Source organism: Olea europaea, unplaced genomic scaffold (assembly GCF_002742605.1).
Source record: "Olea europaea var. sylvestris unplaced genomic scaffold, O_europaea_v1 scaffold630, whole genome shotgun sequence".
NCBI classification, from domain to species: Eukaryota; Viridiplantae; Streptophyta; class Magnoliopsida; order Lamiales; family Oleaceae; genus Olea; species Olea europaea.
In genome coordinates, this window is record NW_019264661.1 from 46,611 (window position 1) to 65,313 (window position 18,703).

Below are 18,703 nucleotides of genomic sequence, written 5' to 3' on the forward strand. Positions count from 1 at the left end.
CCAACGATTTTACTGCTACTTCTATTGTTTTGTTCTCATAGAGAAGTGGGGCTCGTAGATGATCGAAGTTTAGACTGATTAGCTTATGTCCGATGTTTAACAAGCTTATCACTAAGTTATTAAATACTTGATTGAGTACTGTGTTGTTGCGTATTATACTTCCTCAAAAAGTGGTTTATTCCTGGTCGCCTAATTGGGGATAATGTTTTATTGGCTCAGGAGCTTCTCCACACTTTGGATACTAAAGTGAGATGAGGGAACACAATGCTCATGTTTGATATAGCTAAAGCATATGATTGCATGAATTGGTGTTTCTTTTATCCTATTCTAGATGGCTTTGGATATGATCAGCTATGGATTTATAGGATCAGGCAGTGCATTTTGAAATGTCGATTCTCCATACTCTTGAATGGCCTTCCCTATGGGTTCTTTCCCTCTTCTCAGGGTCTTCGACAGGGCAATCACATCTTGGCATCTCCCTTCATCATTGCTATCAACTACTTACATCTTGGCATCTCCCTTCATCATTGCTATCAACTACTTGTTTTGCTTACTCATACTGCAGTTTCAGACTTACCCTATGTACTTTATCGTCATGGATGTATACTCTTATCTCACATTTATCTTTTGATGATGACATGATTATATTCGCCAACGACCATAAGCAGACTATTCGGAGGTTACTTGATTTCTTGGTGCATTATGAAGGCATTTTTGGTCAATTGATGAATAGAGATAAGAATAGACTTATACTGCTTTGAAAGGAATCCATTAACCAGAACAGGAGATTGGAGCATTTAACTTGCTTTAGACACAAGTAACAGCCATTTACATATCTGCAAGTCCTTTTATATAAAGGGGTTGAGTAGATTTTCTTATATGATGATCTTATTTAGAAGGTCAAGAACAGGATATTAGGTTAGGCATATCGTCATTATCTTTTGAGGTCAGATCCCACAATTGAAGTCCCTTTTTTCTCATATCACTCTATCTACTTCAAATCATGTAGACTTCTACGGCTATATTCAAGAATTTAGAGAGTATTTTTGCACGATTCTTCGGAATTTTAAGGACCAAGCGTGTAGATCACTCTAGAGGAGACGGTAAAATCTTTGCCTTTCTCCTGATGAGGGTGGACAAGGCTTCACAAGATTGCATGACATGGTTAGTACTTTCTCGCTAAATTTTGGTGGCTTTTCCATTCACAGAGATCATTGTAGGCTCAATTCTTATTGGGCAAATATTTATGGGGACTCACCCTCTACTTGCATCTGTTCCATATTCAGTTCACGTATTTGGAATGGATGAAGTTGGTTGGAGCACATGCCTGTTGGATGGATGGGATATTTTTGGTGTAAGGTCCCGAAAATTTTCAAAGAATGAAATTAATTATGCTATATTTTAAATTTTGGAAAGTTGGGGAACTAAAGTGATATATGTATTAATACAGTTTTATTTGGACTGAATATTTGGATTTCGATAGGGCGAAAATAAGTATATCCATATGGACCTCATTCGATAGCTCGTAATTAATCATGTATATTAGGCTCGAAAAAAAGTTAATTTGGATAGGTTACATTCAAAGTGTAGCCGTTTGTAGAAGTTAACATTAATTAGAAATTTATTTTGATTTTTTCATTAATTTCTTGATTGATAGGCACACGTGTAGTGTGCTACATAAATACAAACTTATCTTTTATTTGATTAGAAATTTTATTTCAATTAAAAATACACTTTGATTTGAAATTTCTTGGCCCACTTTTAATAGAAAATTCTTTTTAGTGTACGGCTCCCACTTTTAAACCCTAACAAACTCTATTAGGCTAGGTCATAAAGGTGTAGATATATAGGTGTCAACTGGAGATAGAGGACACACAAGAATTTTATATACACACGACAGATAATAGAAAATAAAGATTTGGAACGTGTTTTTGGTATTGCCTTTCAAATTTATTTGATCTAATGAGGTGCAGTTGCTTTTATCCCATTTAAATTATTTATTTTTATATTATTGAATTATTATGCTTATGAATGTTTAAAAATATGATATGATATGTGTTTTGGCCATCCGGTACCAAAGATATGATATTTATTGAACTCTTACCGATTTTTAAAGATATGATAAATGTATGATATTTTAACACATGTATTTAAATATTTTTATTTGGGATTGCACCATGATTTTTCGTGTCCTATTGAGTATTCACATGTACTCTCCCTTTTTCTTCTACTCCTCACAGATTAAATCAGTTTGTTGGTTGGCGGTCGATGAGGTGCGATCATGATGCCAGAAATTATAGAATTCAATAAAAATAATTCGGAGTAACATGACTATGGATCTTTATTTTTCAGAGTTATTCTAGTTTTATTTTCATGTGAAATTTGTTATTTAAGATTTGGGACATATTTCAATTAATTATGTTTCTTATATGTTTATTTATTATTGGTGGAATGTAAATTTTCATGTTGGGATGTTTGATAAATTTATTTAACTATGGGAATGAAACTTTTAGTAACAATCCATCTTTAAAATTTGGGTCGTTACAGTTTGGTATCAGAGCTCAAGTTTAATTTTTTGTAGACACGTGTATTTTCATAATATGAGTTTTAAAAAAAAATGAATAAATAAATAAATAAAAAGGAAGAATAAAATGAATTGTGTTTAACAAAAAAAAAAGGGGGGGGCGGGGTTGTGTTTAAATGATTTGTGTGTGTGCGTGTACACATATTTGTAAACATTTTTTTGAAATACTTTCCTTAGAATAGAAAGTTTTGTGTTTAACCACAATAATCATTAAATTAATGAGTTACTAGTTTTTTTCAATTTGTGAAATTTCATAATAGTCCATGCACCAGTATGATGATGATGATAATAATAATAAAAATTTTATATATAAATCCATATGTGGTAGAAATATCCTTTAACTTAATTGTTTATGTCATTTCATAAAATGTGTGAATGTTGTATTGTTTGGGATTTGTTCATCTGACCTTGTGCAAAATTCTATAAAGGTTAAGATATGGCTTTATGTATGTATATAAATGAAGTTTATGTTGAAGACTATAATCAAATCCTAATTAATTGAATTTTGTTATACGTGAATTACTCGATTAATTAAAAACTGTATGAGTTGAAAGATCTTTGACACTCAACAACAACCAATCAACCACCCCTGATGACTCTAAGGTATGTAAAGGGGGTAAGAAGATGAATTTATTTAAACCTTTTTGCATAAAATCTTTTAAATTGCTTACGTTTAGATTTTTTAGATATGTACATTTATTTTTATCATTAAATTTATGATATATATTATGATATGTATTATGATAATATAGGTATAACCTGTTAGACTTAGTACCGATATGTGAAGGGTGACTTAACGTTAAATTTTAGGAAATGGCATCACCTACCCACATAAATTTGATGCGTGATTTATTGTGAGCGATACGAGAATTGAGCAGGCAGAATCAAACACCCCACCCAAAATGCACATCCGCAAAAGAATGCACCTCCATTTACCTCTGAAACAGTCTCTGTGGTTGAACAGTTTCGTAGGTGCAAACCTCCTACCTTCGACAATGATTCCAACCCACTAGCTGTCGAAGAGTGGATAAGAGGCTTGAAGTAAATATTTCGACACAATGCTTATACGGATGCATAGAAGGTATTATGCACAAAATTCATGTTGGTTGGAGTAGCCAATCACTGGTGGGAATTTGTCTCACGCACTAGGATCGAAGAACAACAGCGTAACCTGACTTGGGAACAGTTTAAGGATGAAGTAATGGCAAAGTACTTTCCACGAGCCTTGAGAGATTTCAAGGAATCAGAGTTTCTGCATTCAGATAAGGAGACATGTCGCTTACTGATTACGAGAGACAATTTGAGCAGCTCTCATAGCATGCTTCGCATTTGGAGGATACCAAATTTAGGAAGATCGTGAGGTTTGAAAATGAACTACGCCCAGAGATCGGTATGATCATTATGTCTCATCGTTTCACTTTATATCGTGAAATGTTTTAAGGGGCTCATGCTATTTCATATCAACGGACTACATTTGAGCAGTATGCCCAGCAAAGCAATTAGTCATCAGAAAAAAGAAAGTGGAAGGATCCAAGCAAGGACAGACGTAATTGACAGAATTAAAGACCAAGCACAGGAGTTTGTGTGGGACGAGTGGGAGTATTATGCATTGTCCTAAATGTAATAAACTTCATAGGGATAAATGCTTACTTGGAAGGAACATATGTTTTCGATGTGTAAGTCAGGACACGTTGCTCTTAATTGTATAGAGCCTTCAAAGAAGCAGGATGATGATCAAGACAAGAACAAGAACAAGAAAGAAAATGCCTGAGTTTTGCACTAAATCATTAAGAGGCAGAGTAGAATCCGAATGTTATAGTAGGTATTTTATTATTATTTTAAGTATCAATGTTTATTTTATTTTGCATCCTAAGTTGTTGAATCTAACGCTATAGTTACGAAAACGGGTATTCTATTATTATCTGCTATACCTGCTTATGTACTTTTTTACTCCGGGGTTACAAATTCTTTTATCTTTGCATCCTTCGCTGCTAAGTCTAACATTACAGGTGTGAAAATGGATAATGTATTAGAGGTTAGCATCCCTTTAAGAAGAACTCTTTGCAGAAATCAGGTGACTAAAGTTAAAAAATTTAGAGATTGACGAAAAGGTACTCTTGGCAGACTTACATTTTTTAGAAATGAAAGATTTTGATGTTATTCTAGGGAACTGGATAGGACACAATCATTCAACCATTTGATGTCATTGAAAGAAGAATATTATTTCATAGACCGAGAGATAATGAGTTCCATTTCTTTGGGCAAAGTTCAAGTCTCTATCTCGCATTGTATCGGCTTTACAAGCGGAGAAGATGCTGAGAAAGATGTCATGCCTAGGATTATTAGTTAATATCATTAGTTCCAAACATACAGAGACAACCGTTAATGATATTAACATCGTGCGAGACTTTGTAGACGTATTCCAAGAAGATCTACCTAGCATTCCACAAGATAGAAAGATGGAGTTTACAATCGAGTTGGTTCCTGGAGCAGTACCAGTTTCTAAAGCCTTGTACAGAATAGCACTAAAAGAACTTCAAGAATTGAAGTTACAGTTTGAAGAGTTACTGGAAAAGGGTTTCATTTGACTGAGTGGTCGTGCGAGACTTTGTAGACGTATTCCAAGAAGATCTACCTGGCATTCCACAAGATAGAAAGATGGAGTTTACAATCGAGTTGGTTCCTGGAGCAGTACCAGTTTCTAAAGCCTTGTACAGAATAGCACTAAAAGAACTTCAAGAATTGAAGTTACAGTTTGAAGAGTTACTGGAAAAGGGTTTCATTTGACTGAGTGTCTTTTCTTGGAGCGCTAAGGTATTTTTTGTGAAGAAAGATGGAAGTATGATGATGCGTATTGACTATCGAGAATTGAACCATTTGACTATTAAAAATAGGTACGCTATACCGAAAACTATTTTCAGGACTCGTATGGACATTATGAATTCACTGTCATGCCTTTTGAGTTGACCAATGCTCCAGTTGTGTTTATAGACCTAATAAACTGAGTGTTCTATCAGTATTTAGATCAGTTCGTCATAGTATTCATTGTTGACATACTTGTATACTCCAAAGATAAGAAGTAACATGAAGAACAACTCCGAGTAGTACTTGAAACTTTGAGGAAAAAGAAACTATATGCCATATTCAAAAAGTACGAATTTTGGCTTGATCGAGTGAGTTTTTTTGGTCATGTGGTTACCACTCAGAGTATCGTGGTAGACCTAGTTAAAGCAGAAGCCGTAACAAATTGGCCTAGACTGACCAGTGTGGGCAAAGTTCGCAGCTTCTTAGCGTTGGCTAGCTATTATAGAAGATTTATTAAGGGTTTCTCAAAAATAGTGGGATCGATAACTCAATTGACTAAGAATGGCGTGGAGTTTTAGTGGACGACAAAGTGTGAAAAATGCTTCCCGAAACTCAAGCAAAAATTAGTCTCAGCTTTTGTATTGATAATACCTGAATATTCAGATAGGTTTGTAATTTATAGTGACGCTTCGAAGCGGGGTTTGGGCTGTGTTGTGATGCAACATTGAAAAGTGTTCGCTTATGCCTCGAGACAGTTGAAGTAGTATGAATAGAACTTCGACGCATAACTTCGAGCTTGCGGCGGTAGTTCACACGTTAAAGATATGACATCAATACCTCTATGGTGAAAAGTGTGAAATCTATACAGACCACAAAAGTCTTAAATTCTCCTTCACATAGAAGGAACTAAATATGAGACATATGAGATGGTTGGAGTTAGTGAAAGACTATGACTGTACCATCATTTACCATCCGGGTAAGGCTAATGTAGTCCCAGATGCCTTAAGCAGGAATATCGGATCGCAGTATGACGGTATGATATTTTGACACGTGTATTTAAATATTTTTATTCAGAGCTGCACCATGATTTTTTATGTCATACTGAGTATTTCCATGTACTCTCCATTTTTCCTCTATTCTTTACATATTAGAATAGGCCGTTGGTTAGCGAGAGATGAGGTGCAGTCATAATGCCAGAAATTATGGAATTCAATAAAAATAAACCGAAGTAACATGACTATAGATCTTTATTTTTCAACGTTATTTTAATTTTATTTCCATGTGAAATTTGTTATTTAGGATTTGGGACATGTTTCAATTAATTATGTTTCCTATATGTCTATTTATTATTGTTGGAATGTAAATTTTCATGTTAGGATGTTTGATAAATTTATTTAGCTATGGGAATGAAACTTTTAGTAACGATCTAAATCTTTAAAATTTGGGTTGTTATATTTGGCATCCTTATTCTCACACTGATAACACTCTTTTCCAATGGTGAAAGACTTTGATGAAGGCTCAAGATGGGATACTCGACAATTGTTGTAAGTACTTACACCATTGACTGATGATTCAGTAGATTGATGCTATAACTCTATGGACAAATTCCTCAGGTTGAATTATCTAGAGGGATACACAGAAGGGTAGTTTTGTTATCAAGTCAGCTTGGTAGCTAGTCCGTTCTAGTCGACCGTCCCAGAATTTATATAGACTAATGTTGAGCTCCATTATACCTACTACATTTTCTTTTTTTTGCTGGAGACTTTGCTAGGATTGCTACCTATCTATATGGCCACTCAGATGAGGATTAGCTGTCATATGTCCTCCTGTTGTAAGTTTTGTATGGAGAGACTAGTTCACATATTTTTAGAGGCAACACCAATTCTGATTAAGTATGATAACATTTTGAGGATATATTTCAGGTACCTAAGAGATCAAGTGATAGAGTTAGATCTCGATTTCAGAGATGGGGATATGCAAGCCAGTATGTTCGGAAGGGATACATTTGCATTATCATTCCCCAATTGATATTTTGGTTCTTATGGCTTGCGAGGAACGATGCAAAGTATAGTGAGATATGCGTGGAGCTTAGACAGATCATTTGGAGAGTCTATCACATGATTTCACTTCCCATTTATCGGCCTTTTATTCTGGCCTATTCACTGGTGTGGAGATTTGACTATTGCATCACTTTTTGGCATTTAGCAACCCCTATATTGGTTTTTGGGCATAGTCCATCAATGGGATCTTACAAGATCAAACCGATGGGTACATCAAGGATGAATTTGCTAGTGGTGAGGGCATTATTTAAGATCGAGATGAACAATTCATTAGGGTCTTATCCTCATCATACGGAGTCTGCCTTATTTTGGAGGCTGAGTTACGGGCTATCTCGAATGGAAGTGTTTGTTTGAAACACCCGCGAAAAAGCCCTTTAATCGGATTTGTCTTATGTTAGGATTCTTCTTCCTTGTTAATTGTGCATCCTTCGTCTGTCCTTATAGAGAAGAATAGGTACATGTATTTCTATCAAACACAAAAAAAGAAGAGGAAAACGGCTTTGGAGCTTTTTGATATTGAGATTGGCGACCATTTTCCCTCCGTTAGATTACCGAATTAAATAACATTAGTTGTAGCGATTCCTGTTGGAAGTGGTTGGCGAATGCATCTAGTGCCATTGATGCATAGATAAAGATACCAATTAGTAGTGATTAGCCTTGCCCCCAGCCAAAGTATAAGCCCGCGTGAGATCAAAGTCAATTGCCATCTGTTCGCTCAAAGTTACTCACGTCCGAAACTGGAGGTTTGTGATCAGTCTCAAAAGATCGTTCAGCATACTGGAACCAATAAACCGCCTCCGCTGGCCAACCCCTATGTCTTAGTACTCTGACCTCCTATTCATAAGAGAACAAACAATAATACCTTAATTAAATCGGTTACGATCAAATTTCTTTATCAAAGCACCTCTACGTATTCTGGCTGATAGAAAATAAAAAAAAAAAAAATAGGAAGAAGAAGAAGAAGCATTTTTAAGGATTTTACTTGCTCATCATCTTTGATTTTCAAACATTCGGGTAGATGCAAACTCATCTATGATCATGCACTGCATTATTGGGGGTAGAGGACCATAGACAATTCAGATTATTCTGAGACAAATCATACACCTTAACTCACCTGCATGGAACATTCGAGTAGAGGCAGACTCATAAATGACCGTTCACTACATTACTAAGTGTGGAGGATCATAGACAATTTAGATCATTCTTAGACGAACGAGATATCTTCACTTACTGACCATAATATTGTTTCCCAATATTTTAAAAATTGACTAGGACATCAACCTGGAATAGTAAAAGGGTCAAATATCGAAAGGTTCAACCGAAATCGAACCAAGATCGGACTTTGTGTGTGTGTGTGTGTGCGCGCGCATATATATCATGGTCAACAAAAATTTTAAAAGAAAATAGAAGAATTGTTGATGAAAATATGAAAACAAAAGAAATGATGGGCTAGTCCTTATTATATTAAAATTAAAAGAAAAGAAGTCTCTCACCTGGGTCATTCACTTAGGTTTTCAATGGGAAAAGAGAAAAGCAACGGCTGGACAAAACTTCAATATAAGAGGAATAAAATGATATAAAGATAAATTGATAGTGGTCTTCGTCCTTCCGATAGAACAAAATTAAGGAAAAGACATTGAAGATAAAGGTAGAATTCATTTCAAATCTAGAAATGAGATTCAAGTTGAAACATTTAGAAATGGGATTCAAGTTTAAAATTTTTGTTTTTTTGCTTAAAAATTAGGATCCAACTATTGGCTCCTGATTGACCTGAAGGTTGATCGAGTTTAGCATCAATTTTAGATGAAGTGGATTTTAGTACATAATCGAATCAATTTTTCAACTGATTTTCGATTTTTTCGGTTGAACCGATTGGTCCGATTCGATTTGTATAATATTGATGTTTCCCACACTCATCATGAGGAGAATCAGGTTCCTGAATCAAATGCATTCAATGATTGGGATCAGCGCTATCAGGAGTATGGACTTCTTGACCTACCACGATGACTTCGAGCACTTGTATAGATTGACAGATATGGACTTCCTACTATCAGAGGATGTTGCTTGATTTTCGCTAACATTTTCGTATTAGAAGTAATACTTCCCCTCTTATTCGTTTCCTTTCATATGTTTGCATGTCTTCAATTTTGGAAGGTCAAGTTTATATTTCCTTCCTCTTGTTAGTGAGCAGGGCCGCCCCTAGGTCAAAGCCAACTAGCTAGACAATAGCCTAGGGCCTCAAAAAGAAAAATTTTACAGGCCAATTAATGGATTCATTTTGCAAAAGATCATTTAACTATAATTTTCTTTGATCGGTTCTAACTTGGTTTGGCTTATTTAAATTAACTTTTTCTCAAACTTGATATACATGATTAATTATGAAATATCGAACGAGCCCAATATAGCTATGGTAATATGGTCTAATTCGAAAACTAATATTATTCATCAAATAGTTTTCTTCAATGTGTTATAACTCGAGCTTGGTTTATCCAAAATGCCATTTAATATGATTGCAAAATGAGTTCAATATTGATAAGGTGATCCCCGATCTTCCAATGTTTGTGGGAATTAAAGTTAGATTTTTAGTAGATTTTGATAAATAAAAAAAATTGAAATGTGTGGTTAAAAAGTTGTAGGATCCATGAAATATGTGAATAATGTTGATTATTTGACTTTGACTAAAATTAAATTTTGATTTAAATCAATACCAAAGAGGAGCCTAGTCTAAATATATTATTGACCTTGAAACCTATTTTTACTTTAAACCCTCGAGATCTCAAAGTTACTAAGAGATTCTCAAATCAAAACCGTTAGAATCTGGTGATCTTTCTCATCATTAAGTAATCTTAACTCGTTATCTTATAGTTTAAAAATATTTCTTTCTCGCCATTTATGATGGGGTATTTTTATAAATGGTCCAGTCAAATCTTTCACAACTTTTTTATGCCCAACTTACTATAAAAATGTTTTTGAGGTCCTTTTTATGTTAAAATGTCCAATTTATCCTTGTACATATTGTTGAAATATCTCAAATGCCCTTAGTATATAATGACCAAAATGCCCAATTTTCATATTATGACCGTTAGTTTTCTTTTTTTGAAATTCCAGCGTCTTCCGCTCCTCTTCTTCTTCTTCAGTTTATCGAATCTTCTACTTCTTTGTTCTTTTTTCTTTTCTAGTTTTACTCGAAGCATAAAGAAGCACATTAAAAAACAAACCTTTATATTTCTACATTTTATATTGGTAAGATATTCTTCTCACTTACTTTTAGTTATTTTTTTTATTTTTTTTTTCATTTGCACATATATACATTGTCATTTCTGTTTATTTAAGTATTTGAATTCATTTTCGATCTCAAGTGACTTTGGAAAGTAGAATCTCGTATATTTTAGTGACAGGATCGGAATGGACGTTTAAAATGACTAAAACGACCTAAGTCATTTTAAACGACGTGGGCCGTTTTAGTCGTTTTAAACGACCATAGAAACGACTATAGTCACTTTAGCTTACAATAATTGATTATTTGCTAACTTTCTAAAATATTACTATTCTAATTACAGATATGAACTCAACAACATGGATTGCCATATTTTATTTTGGTGATTTTATAAATGATGATGAAGGAAAATGGATATGGAAACGAAGCGGGGATGATGAAATGGTGGAAGGATTTCCAATATCTTCAGATACTTCATATCACGATATATATTGTGAAGTGCTAAACATTTGTAAAGTTGATTCATGTTCACATGAAATTGAGATGAGATTTCTTCTACCTGGAAATGGACAGTTTTCAGTTCCAATTAAAATTACTTCAGATAGGCAAGTGCAATGGTTGCTATCTCTCAACAAAAAAAAATTCTCATTGTCCAATTTGTGACTCTTGTGACCAAAGATCCAGTTGACCATCCACAAGAAAAAGACAATGATTCATTTTATGAAGTGGAAGACAATGAAGTTCATTGTGAAATGCAAAACAAAGGCAGCAATCTTCATTGTGAAATGCAAGCAGATGACAACAATGAAGTGAATCGGATTGAGAATATTAATTGGGATGAGTTGGAGATAGCCGAAGACAATGATGTGGATATTACTGAAAATGGTAACACTATTGTCTTTTCTACACATGAATCCGACATGCTTCAATACAATAGAGAAGATAATCTTTTTACTAATGAGGATCTTGTAGCTTCAACTCTTTCGTCACATGTGATTCCCGAATATGCAAATTTAGAAAATCGTCAAATTTTCAACAGAAAAAAGATCTTATGATGGAAGTTCACATGCTTGCAATGAAGTACAATTTTGAATTTAGAGTGAAGAAATCAAATAACGAAGTCTATACAATTGTTTGCATAGATGAAAATTACAAATGGCACTTGCGAGCAACGAAATTCAAAAATTGTGATTACTTTCAAATTCGCAAGTCTGCACATAAACATACTTGCTCTGTAAGTATTCGTCGAAATGATCATAGACAGGCAAGATCATAGGTTGTTGAAAGACATATAATGCCTAAATTTCAAAATCCCAACACTGTATATACACCTACAAACGTCATTGATGACATGCGTCGGGAATTCGGGGTAGAAATGAGTTATCTAAGGGCACGAAAGTCACGAGAATATGCTTTTGAACTTTTAAGAGGTTTTCTTGAGAATAGTTAAGCTAAATTGGGCTTATATTCTCATAATTTGCCTAGAACTAATCCTGGAACCGCATTGTCCTTAGAGATTGACAATGAGAACTGCTTTAAGTATTTTTTTTATGGCTCTCAGACTTTGCATTCGCGGATTTCGCTCTTCGATGCGGAAGGTAGTTGTCGTTGATGGAACATTTTTGACTGAAAAATATAAAGGTACCCTAATTGTTGCTACTTTCAAAATGCAAGTATTCAAATTTATCATCTTGCTTGGGGTATAGTTGATTCTGAGAATGATGCATCGTGGACTTGGTTTTTTATGAAGTTGAAAGAAGTGACGGGGGATAATGAAGATATTGTTGTTATATCTGATCGACATCCAAGTATTATCAATGGAGGTCGAACTGTCTATCAAAATGCCCATCATGGTCATTGCATATATCATATAAAAGGTAACTTAAGGACGGTAACTCGAAAAATTGAGATTTTCCTATTGTTTAAGAAAGCAGCATAGGCATATACTTTAGAAGAGTTTGGAAATTATATGAGCGAAATTGAGAGAATTGATATTAAAGCTTGGGATTATTTAGTCAAAATACCTTTCCATACTTGGGCCAAGTCACACTTTCAGGGAAACCGTTACAATATCATGACATCGAACAATGCAGAGTCATTGAATTCAGTGTTTAAGAAAGATCAACAGAATTCGATACTTGCGCTGATTGAGAGTATTCGAAAAAGACTGTAGAAATGGTTTTATGAGAGTCGTACAAATGTACAGAACTGTACTAGTACTCTAACGCCAATAATTGAAGGAAAATTGCGTAAGAATGTTGATAAAGCCAAGAAGTTTGTTGCCGAACCGATCGAACAGTTTACGTATGAAGTGACAAACGACACCATGAATTTTGTTGTTAACCAAGATGAAAAAACGTGTACTTGTAGACGGTTTCAATTAGAACATTTACCTTGTGAACATGCAGTAGCTGCGACGAATAAGAGTGGCTATTCAATTTACTTGTTCTGCTCTCTGTATTATAGTTAGCACTAATTCATCATACGAAATATTATAAATTAGCATTAAAGATATACATACATCATTTTCACGTGTATTAGGAGAGACTCTCTCCCTTTGAGTCTGTGGTAGATCTAGATCGTCATCTAGTAATGCATCATCAACATTTGGGTATCCTCCGTTCTCATAGAGATAAACATCCAAGATCGGATATTCTTTTCTAGATCCGTGAACAAATAATTTCACATATTGTTGTTCAGTCTCATCGGGAGAACCTGTCAATGAGCAATGGACTTGTAGCTGAATAATTGACAAAGAATCCTTTTAGCGATATTTGAGGTAACGTGCAAAAGTAATTACAATATAGAAGATATACTCACTTGTGGGGTCATCTAAGACTTCAGCAATATCATGAGAATTAGGAGTAAGTGTTGATTTCCAATGGCACATTCTCGACAGCTCGTTGACAGGTAACCTAGCACGATACATGTTTGCTATTTGTGGAATAGACTTGAACGACCACACCTGAAAGAAGATGTCTAAGTTGTTTATAAATGTTTAAAATCAAATAAAAATAATGCCTAAATTACAAGTTCTGACCATTTACCTGTATCGCTAGTGGAAACCCTCACAAAGAATATTTGGACTTTGGATCCTTCGACGCTCTTAGGAATGCATGTATTGTAAATTTAAAACTTTTTGTTCCCCATGGACATCCATTAAATAGCTCCAAATCATCAACTATATCCAAGGTGCGAAGATCTATAGATGTATTTTTATTTTTTTAGACCTCAACACTGTCTCATATATAAGAACTAAACCCAATTTATATTTATCATCCATGTCTTCTATCTCTTTTTCAAAAGCCTCATTTAATTTTTTAGGTGTGAACTTACTTGATGTTGGGAAGTATTTAGTTTTCAATCCACCATTTTCATTTATTTGGCTCTGATACTCCTCCTCATTAGCAGGGTTTAATCCTGTAACTAGCGTAAACTCGTACAAAGAAAAACAAGCAACTTTTTTCAATCCTAAACAAAACCGTAGTTCATCCTCATTCACAGAAACAACCTGTCGTAATAACAAGTTGTGAATTAGTTGGGTAGATATTTTCATATTCCTAATGTTGTATAATTTACCGAAGCATGAATTCAAGAACATTTCCTTATGAACATCATCTAATGCATCATAGACTTTCTCCACACTTGACATGTTAGAACATGTCGTGACCTTTGGATCACATCTATCACCGATGTTGTATATGTACTCCATCCTGTAAGTGGCATGAAAATATTAGTAATGATCACTTCAAATACTATTAGATAGAAATTACATAGGAAAGACATATATGTACTCCATCCTTCCTTGATACGTTGAAGATATATTGTTAACAATAAATAAATCAAACGCAAAGACAAGAAAGAAAAAATAAATAGAAACTAACCTAGAAGAGGCTATTGTCGAAAGACTGGATGTAAAGTCACTAGATGAAGGAGGATGGAAGGGATATAGTGTCGGTCTATCTTGTCAAGATTTAAATACAACTTATAAATAAATCAAATTTACTACTTCTAAGCATATTCAAGTATAATATGAATTCTTAAACAAACCCAAAGGAAAAGGAGCACGTAGATAATTTTCAGCTACATTTTATTCATGGTACAGATTTCAGGAAAGTTGTGATAGAAGTGGCTGTGATTGTGCAATAGAAGGTGTTGAAGAAAGAAATAAACAAAAGTCTTTTGGGATTTTCTCTGATTTATTCAATATGAAAGGTAAACTGGGAATTACAAATGAAAAGTGATAATCCAACACTTCGAGAAGCTGGGAAATCTCCACTACAGAAATCAGTAAATTCTTCGATACCTCTACCATTCTTCCACACCCTTACATATAACCCTTCCCGTAACTAATCTAACTAACTTGCTAATAAATTCAAAACAACTCATTATAACAGAATAAGTGGACCCCAATTTAATTTCTGGAAGATTCTATGCTACGTTTGACATTTTGGGTTACTCCTTGGATCAATTGTTTCTCTCCTTGCGTCTAGTGTAGGTGAATATGATTGGGGGCTTATCAAGTTGTTCACGTTAAAATTATCAAAGTTACTTATCAGAAGAACATTCACCGACAAACCAGAAGAATGAGCAAGTTAAACATCAGATTAATTCATATGAAACATGTCAAGGTATAGTGCGAGAAAGGTAAACAAAGTCACAAAGTTGTTTCCAAAAGTAAACACGTAAAAATCAAATCTTTAAGCTAGAGAAGTGATCACCAATTCTTAAATACTCAGGAGGAGTGTAGGCAAGATTTGTGCTATAACTTTTCCCAAAGTCCACCAACCAGGCAAACACGAAAATGATGCCAGTCATGTACCATGAAAGTCATTCGTCAATCAGGAAAAGAGAAAATCAAATATGTGATACTATAATCAGGAATAATCAGGAGCTCCATTAGCACAAATTCAAGAAAAATGGATCAGCATAATATTACATACAGTGAAATAGATGTTTGGCAAGGGTGTCATAGGGCATATACTCTGCAACCAACAACCAGCAAGATGTCATCCAATTCCAAATCAAGCACAAAACCCACTTTGTTTTTATATTAAAATTGTATTTTGGGTAGCTATTTTTTTCTATTTCTTTCAATCCCACAAATTTCTTAAAGGTGCAAATAAAAATCACATTAATATGAAGAAACAATTCAAATTCAATTACAGTAATACATCCAAAATGGGTAAATTTTTAGCTATTATAGATTACCATTAAAATCTAAACTTCAAACCGTAGGAGAAAAGAAACATAGGGCTGTGGTAAACATACCTGCTTTTCATGGCAGAGAGAAGGTTGGAGGAGAGAACGGAGATATTGTAAGTGAGCACTTCATTTCCGACTGGCAGCGATGTTGGCTAGCTGAAAATTGTGACTGTGACTCCCAGTTATGACTCGAAATTGGATTTTTGATTTGAAAATTGTGATTGTGACTCCCTATTGTAACTCACAGTTGGTCGTGGCGGTGGTTGTGGTGGTCATGACAATAGTCGTGGCTGTTTGGTTGATTTGTAAGTCACAATTAAATACATGACCTGAAAATTGTGATTGTTACTCACAATTGCATACGTGACCTAAAAATTGTGATTGTGAATCGTAAGTGTTGGTGGTGGTCACAAATTATTTGGTTGACTGTGATCATTAAATTGGTTAATCTGTGACCAATGAAAAAAATAAATTGTAATCGAGAAATAAGGTGTGATCTAATAAATTGTTAATCTGTGATCAATAATTTGATAATTTGTGATTGTATAATAAATTGTAATTTGTAATATTTGTCATTTGTGACCAACAAATAAATCATGATTTAGATTTTTCGATTTGTGACCGATGAACAAACCTAACCTATAAATTATTTGAATTGTGATCGTAAGTAAAATAATTTGTGACATAAAATTTCTAATTCGTGACCAAAAAATAATTAGCGACAAATTAAATTGTTACTTTGTGACCAAATTATATAAATCTATAACTTAAATATATTTAATTTCTAAAATAATTAATTAATTAATTAATTTAATTATAAATAATTTTTTATAAAAAACTGATTTTTGAAATATGAAACTTGTTTTTTTTTTTTTTTTTTGAAATGTGCCATAATTAATATCTTACTTATGAAATTTTCCCTTGATTTTATATACACTTGGGAATTCAATCCCTCGTCAACTTTCCAGGAAGAAGTCTCTGATAATCCATTGAGATTGTGTTGGTATTTTGCTTTAAAAAATAAATAAATAAATAAAAAGACAAGCAGTACATAATTCTAACCAATACCGCCGTTGCAATGCATTCAAGAGCAAACATGAGTTTCACCATCTGCAATGCCAGTACCACATTTGTATACCTAAATAATTCTAACCAATACGGACCAGTGCTTGAACTGCAATCATAATAATGTAGAGTATAATTACATTTCAGGAAGTGATGAAAGGGTTGGAGAGTAGCCTGGTTTATTGTGCAAAAACTACAGCGATGAACTGCTCCAATGTTATGATGCCACTCTTTTTTAAGCTTAAGCGACTGGTTTTTTCCAGAGTAACCCTTCCAACAAAGCCATACCATGTAAATGCTCTGTTGACTTTCAGAAGATAATTGGGATTATCTTTAGCATTTGACGTGCTGCCAGCGTTTGCCTCTCGTCACGTTCTCCATCCAATCAGATCATCTCACTGATCAGATCATTCGGAATCATCTTCATAACTTATGTAATCGACCGATATAATTTATTGCGCACAAAACAAGTTTCTCAATTCAAAGACTAACCCATCAAACACTGCAATCTGTGTTCCTCAACCATTGTAGTGGAGATTCCGATTTTGGGAGCCTTGACCCTGCTGAGATTGCTGCATGCTTACTGGCTGTGTATTGTAGTGGTTGAAAGGCTGGGAGAAAAGGGGATTGAGCAAACTCTGTAAACAAGCAAAAATATCGCTAACAAATTCCAAAATATACATAAGAACATGAGGTGAAAAAAAAAGGAAGAAATTTTCCAGCTTCAGACAAAGTAAAGATCCAGAAATACCCGTGTGATTTTATAAATTGAATATGGTGAACGTAAGTTGATATATAATTAATGTTTTGAGCCAATTTCATTATAATTATTATAAAGAGAAACCTGAGATTGAAGTGGATTGGCATTGGACACACCAAAGTGGTTCTGAGAAGCATCATCCTGAGACGGATCATTGTATGCGCCCTGTGTAAATAGCCCTTGTGAACCATGGGCTGCCATATACTCCTGTGACATCAGAAAACTGAAATCACAGTCCGAAAGACCAAAAGCAACAGGGAAGAACAAGAGTGAATCCACAATTTAACAGAATTGAAGAAGGAACATAATCAGACATCAAAACAGGAAAATTTCAAAAGTAATTGCATAAAAATTCTTCTGCATTTGACAAATCTATCATCAGTGTAAGGACCCAAATTACACAATGATTTCTCCAAACAAAAAGCATTAATAAAAAATTAAAGCAGTAAAATATTATTTTCTCCATGTTTCATGTTAGAGGATTCCTGCAGAAATCCTCTCCTTCTCGGGGCTCAGATTCGTAGGACCTGAGGATGACGTCCCAGATTGGCCCACGGTCAAAGTGCGCAGCTAAATGGTAGGAAAAAGACAAACGAAAATATACATTACCAACCTGAGACATGAAATCATTTCCTGTGGCAAAATGAGAGTATCCAGATTGAGAATTCGGGTTCAAGAAGCTTCCGAGGAATCCACCTTGTGTTCCCTGAGCAACATAATCAACAGTATATCCACTTTGAGAAGCCTACACAGCAACAAAGATCAATAGGGAAATGAACGTCAGCTGATCACCAAGGAACTCAATATGATGGTGACGAGAGTGATCATATTTCAAATTCTGGCACTGAGCATTAATGAGATCTTGATGAGGACAGACAAGGCATAAATGGAAAGAAGTGTACCTGGGTGGAGTAGTTGACAACATTATACGGAACATGTCCCTGACCATCAAAATCATCGCCCAAGAAATCCTGCACAATTATCCGGTGGTAAATATGCGGGTTGGG

At 34.5% G+C, this 18,703-nt stretch overlaps 1 protein-coding gene across 4 annotated transcripts in view; it reads right to left on the reverse strand.

Moving 5' to 3' along the window:
- Positions 1–16,922: 16,922 nt before the first annotated feature.
- The window catches only part of LOC111389897 (regulator of nonsense transcripts 1 homolog), a 20,565-nt gene continuing 18,784 nt past the window's right edge, over positions 16,923–18,703 (reverse strand). The window contains exons 26-30 of one of the 4 annotated variants that reach the window (XM_023014879.1): positions 18,599–18,667; positions 18,310–18,441; positions 17,781–17,903; positions 17,429–17,547; positions 16,923–17,334 (exon numbers count right to left, since the gene is read on the reverse strand). In XM_023014879.1, coding sequence (XP_022870647.1) covers positions 17,455–17,547; positions 17,781–17,903; positions 18,310–18,441; positions 18,599–18,667 — 417 coding nt within the window. In that variant the 3' untranslated portion in view covers positions 16,923–17,334; positions 17,429–17,454. Of the gene's footprint in view, positions 17,575–17,780; positions 17,904–18,309; positions 18,442–18,598; positions 18,668–18,703 lie in introns of all 4 variants that reach the window. The other 3 variants (XM_023014877.1, XM_023014878.1, XM_023014876.1) reach the window with 3 other exon arrangements.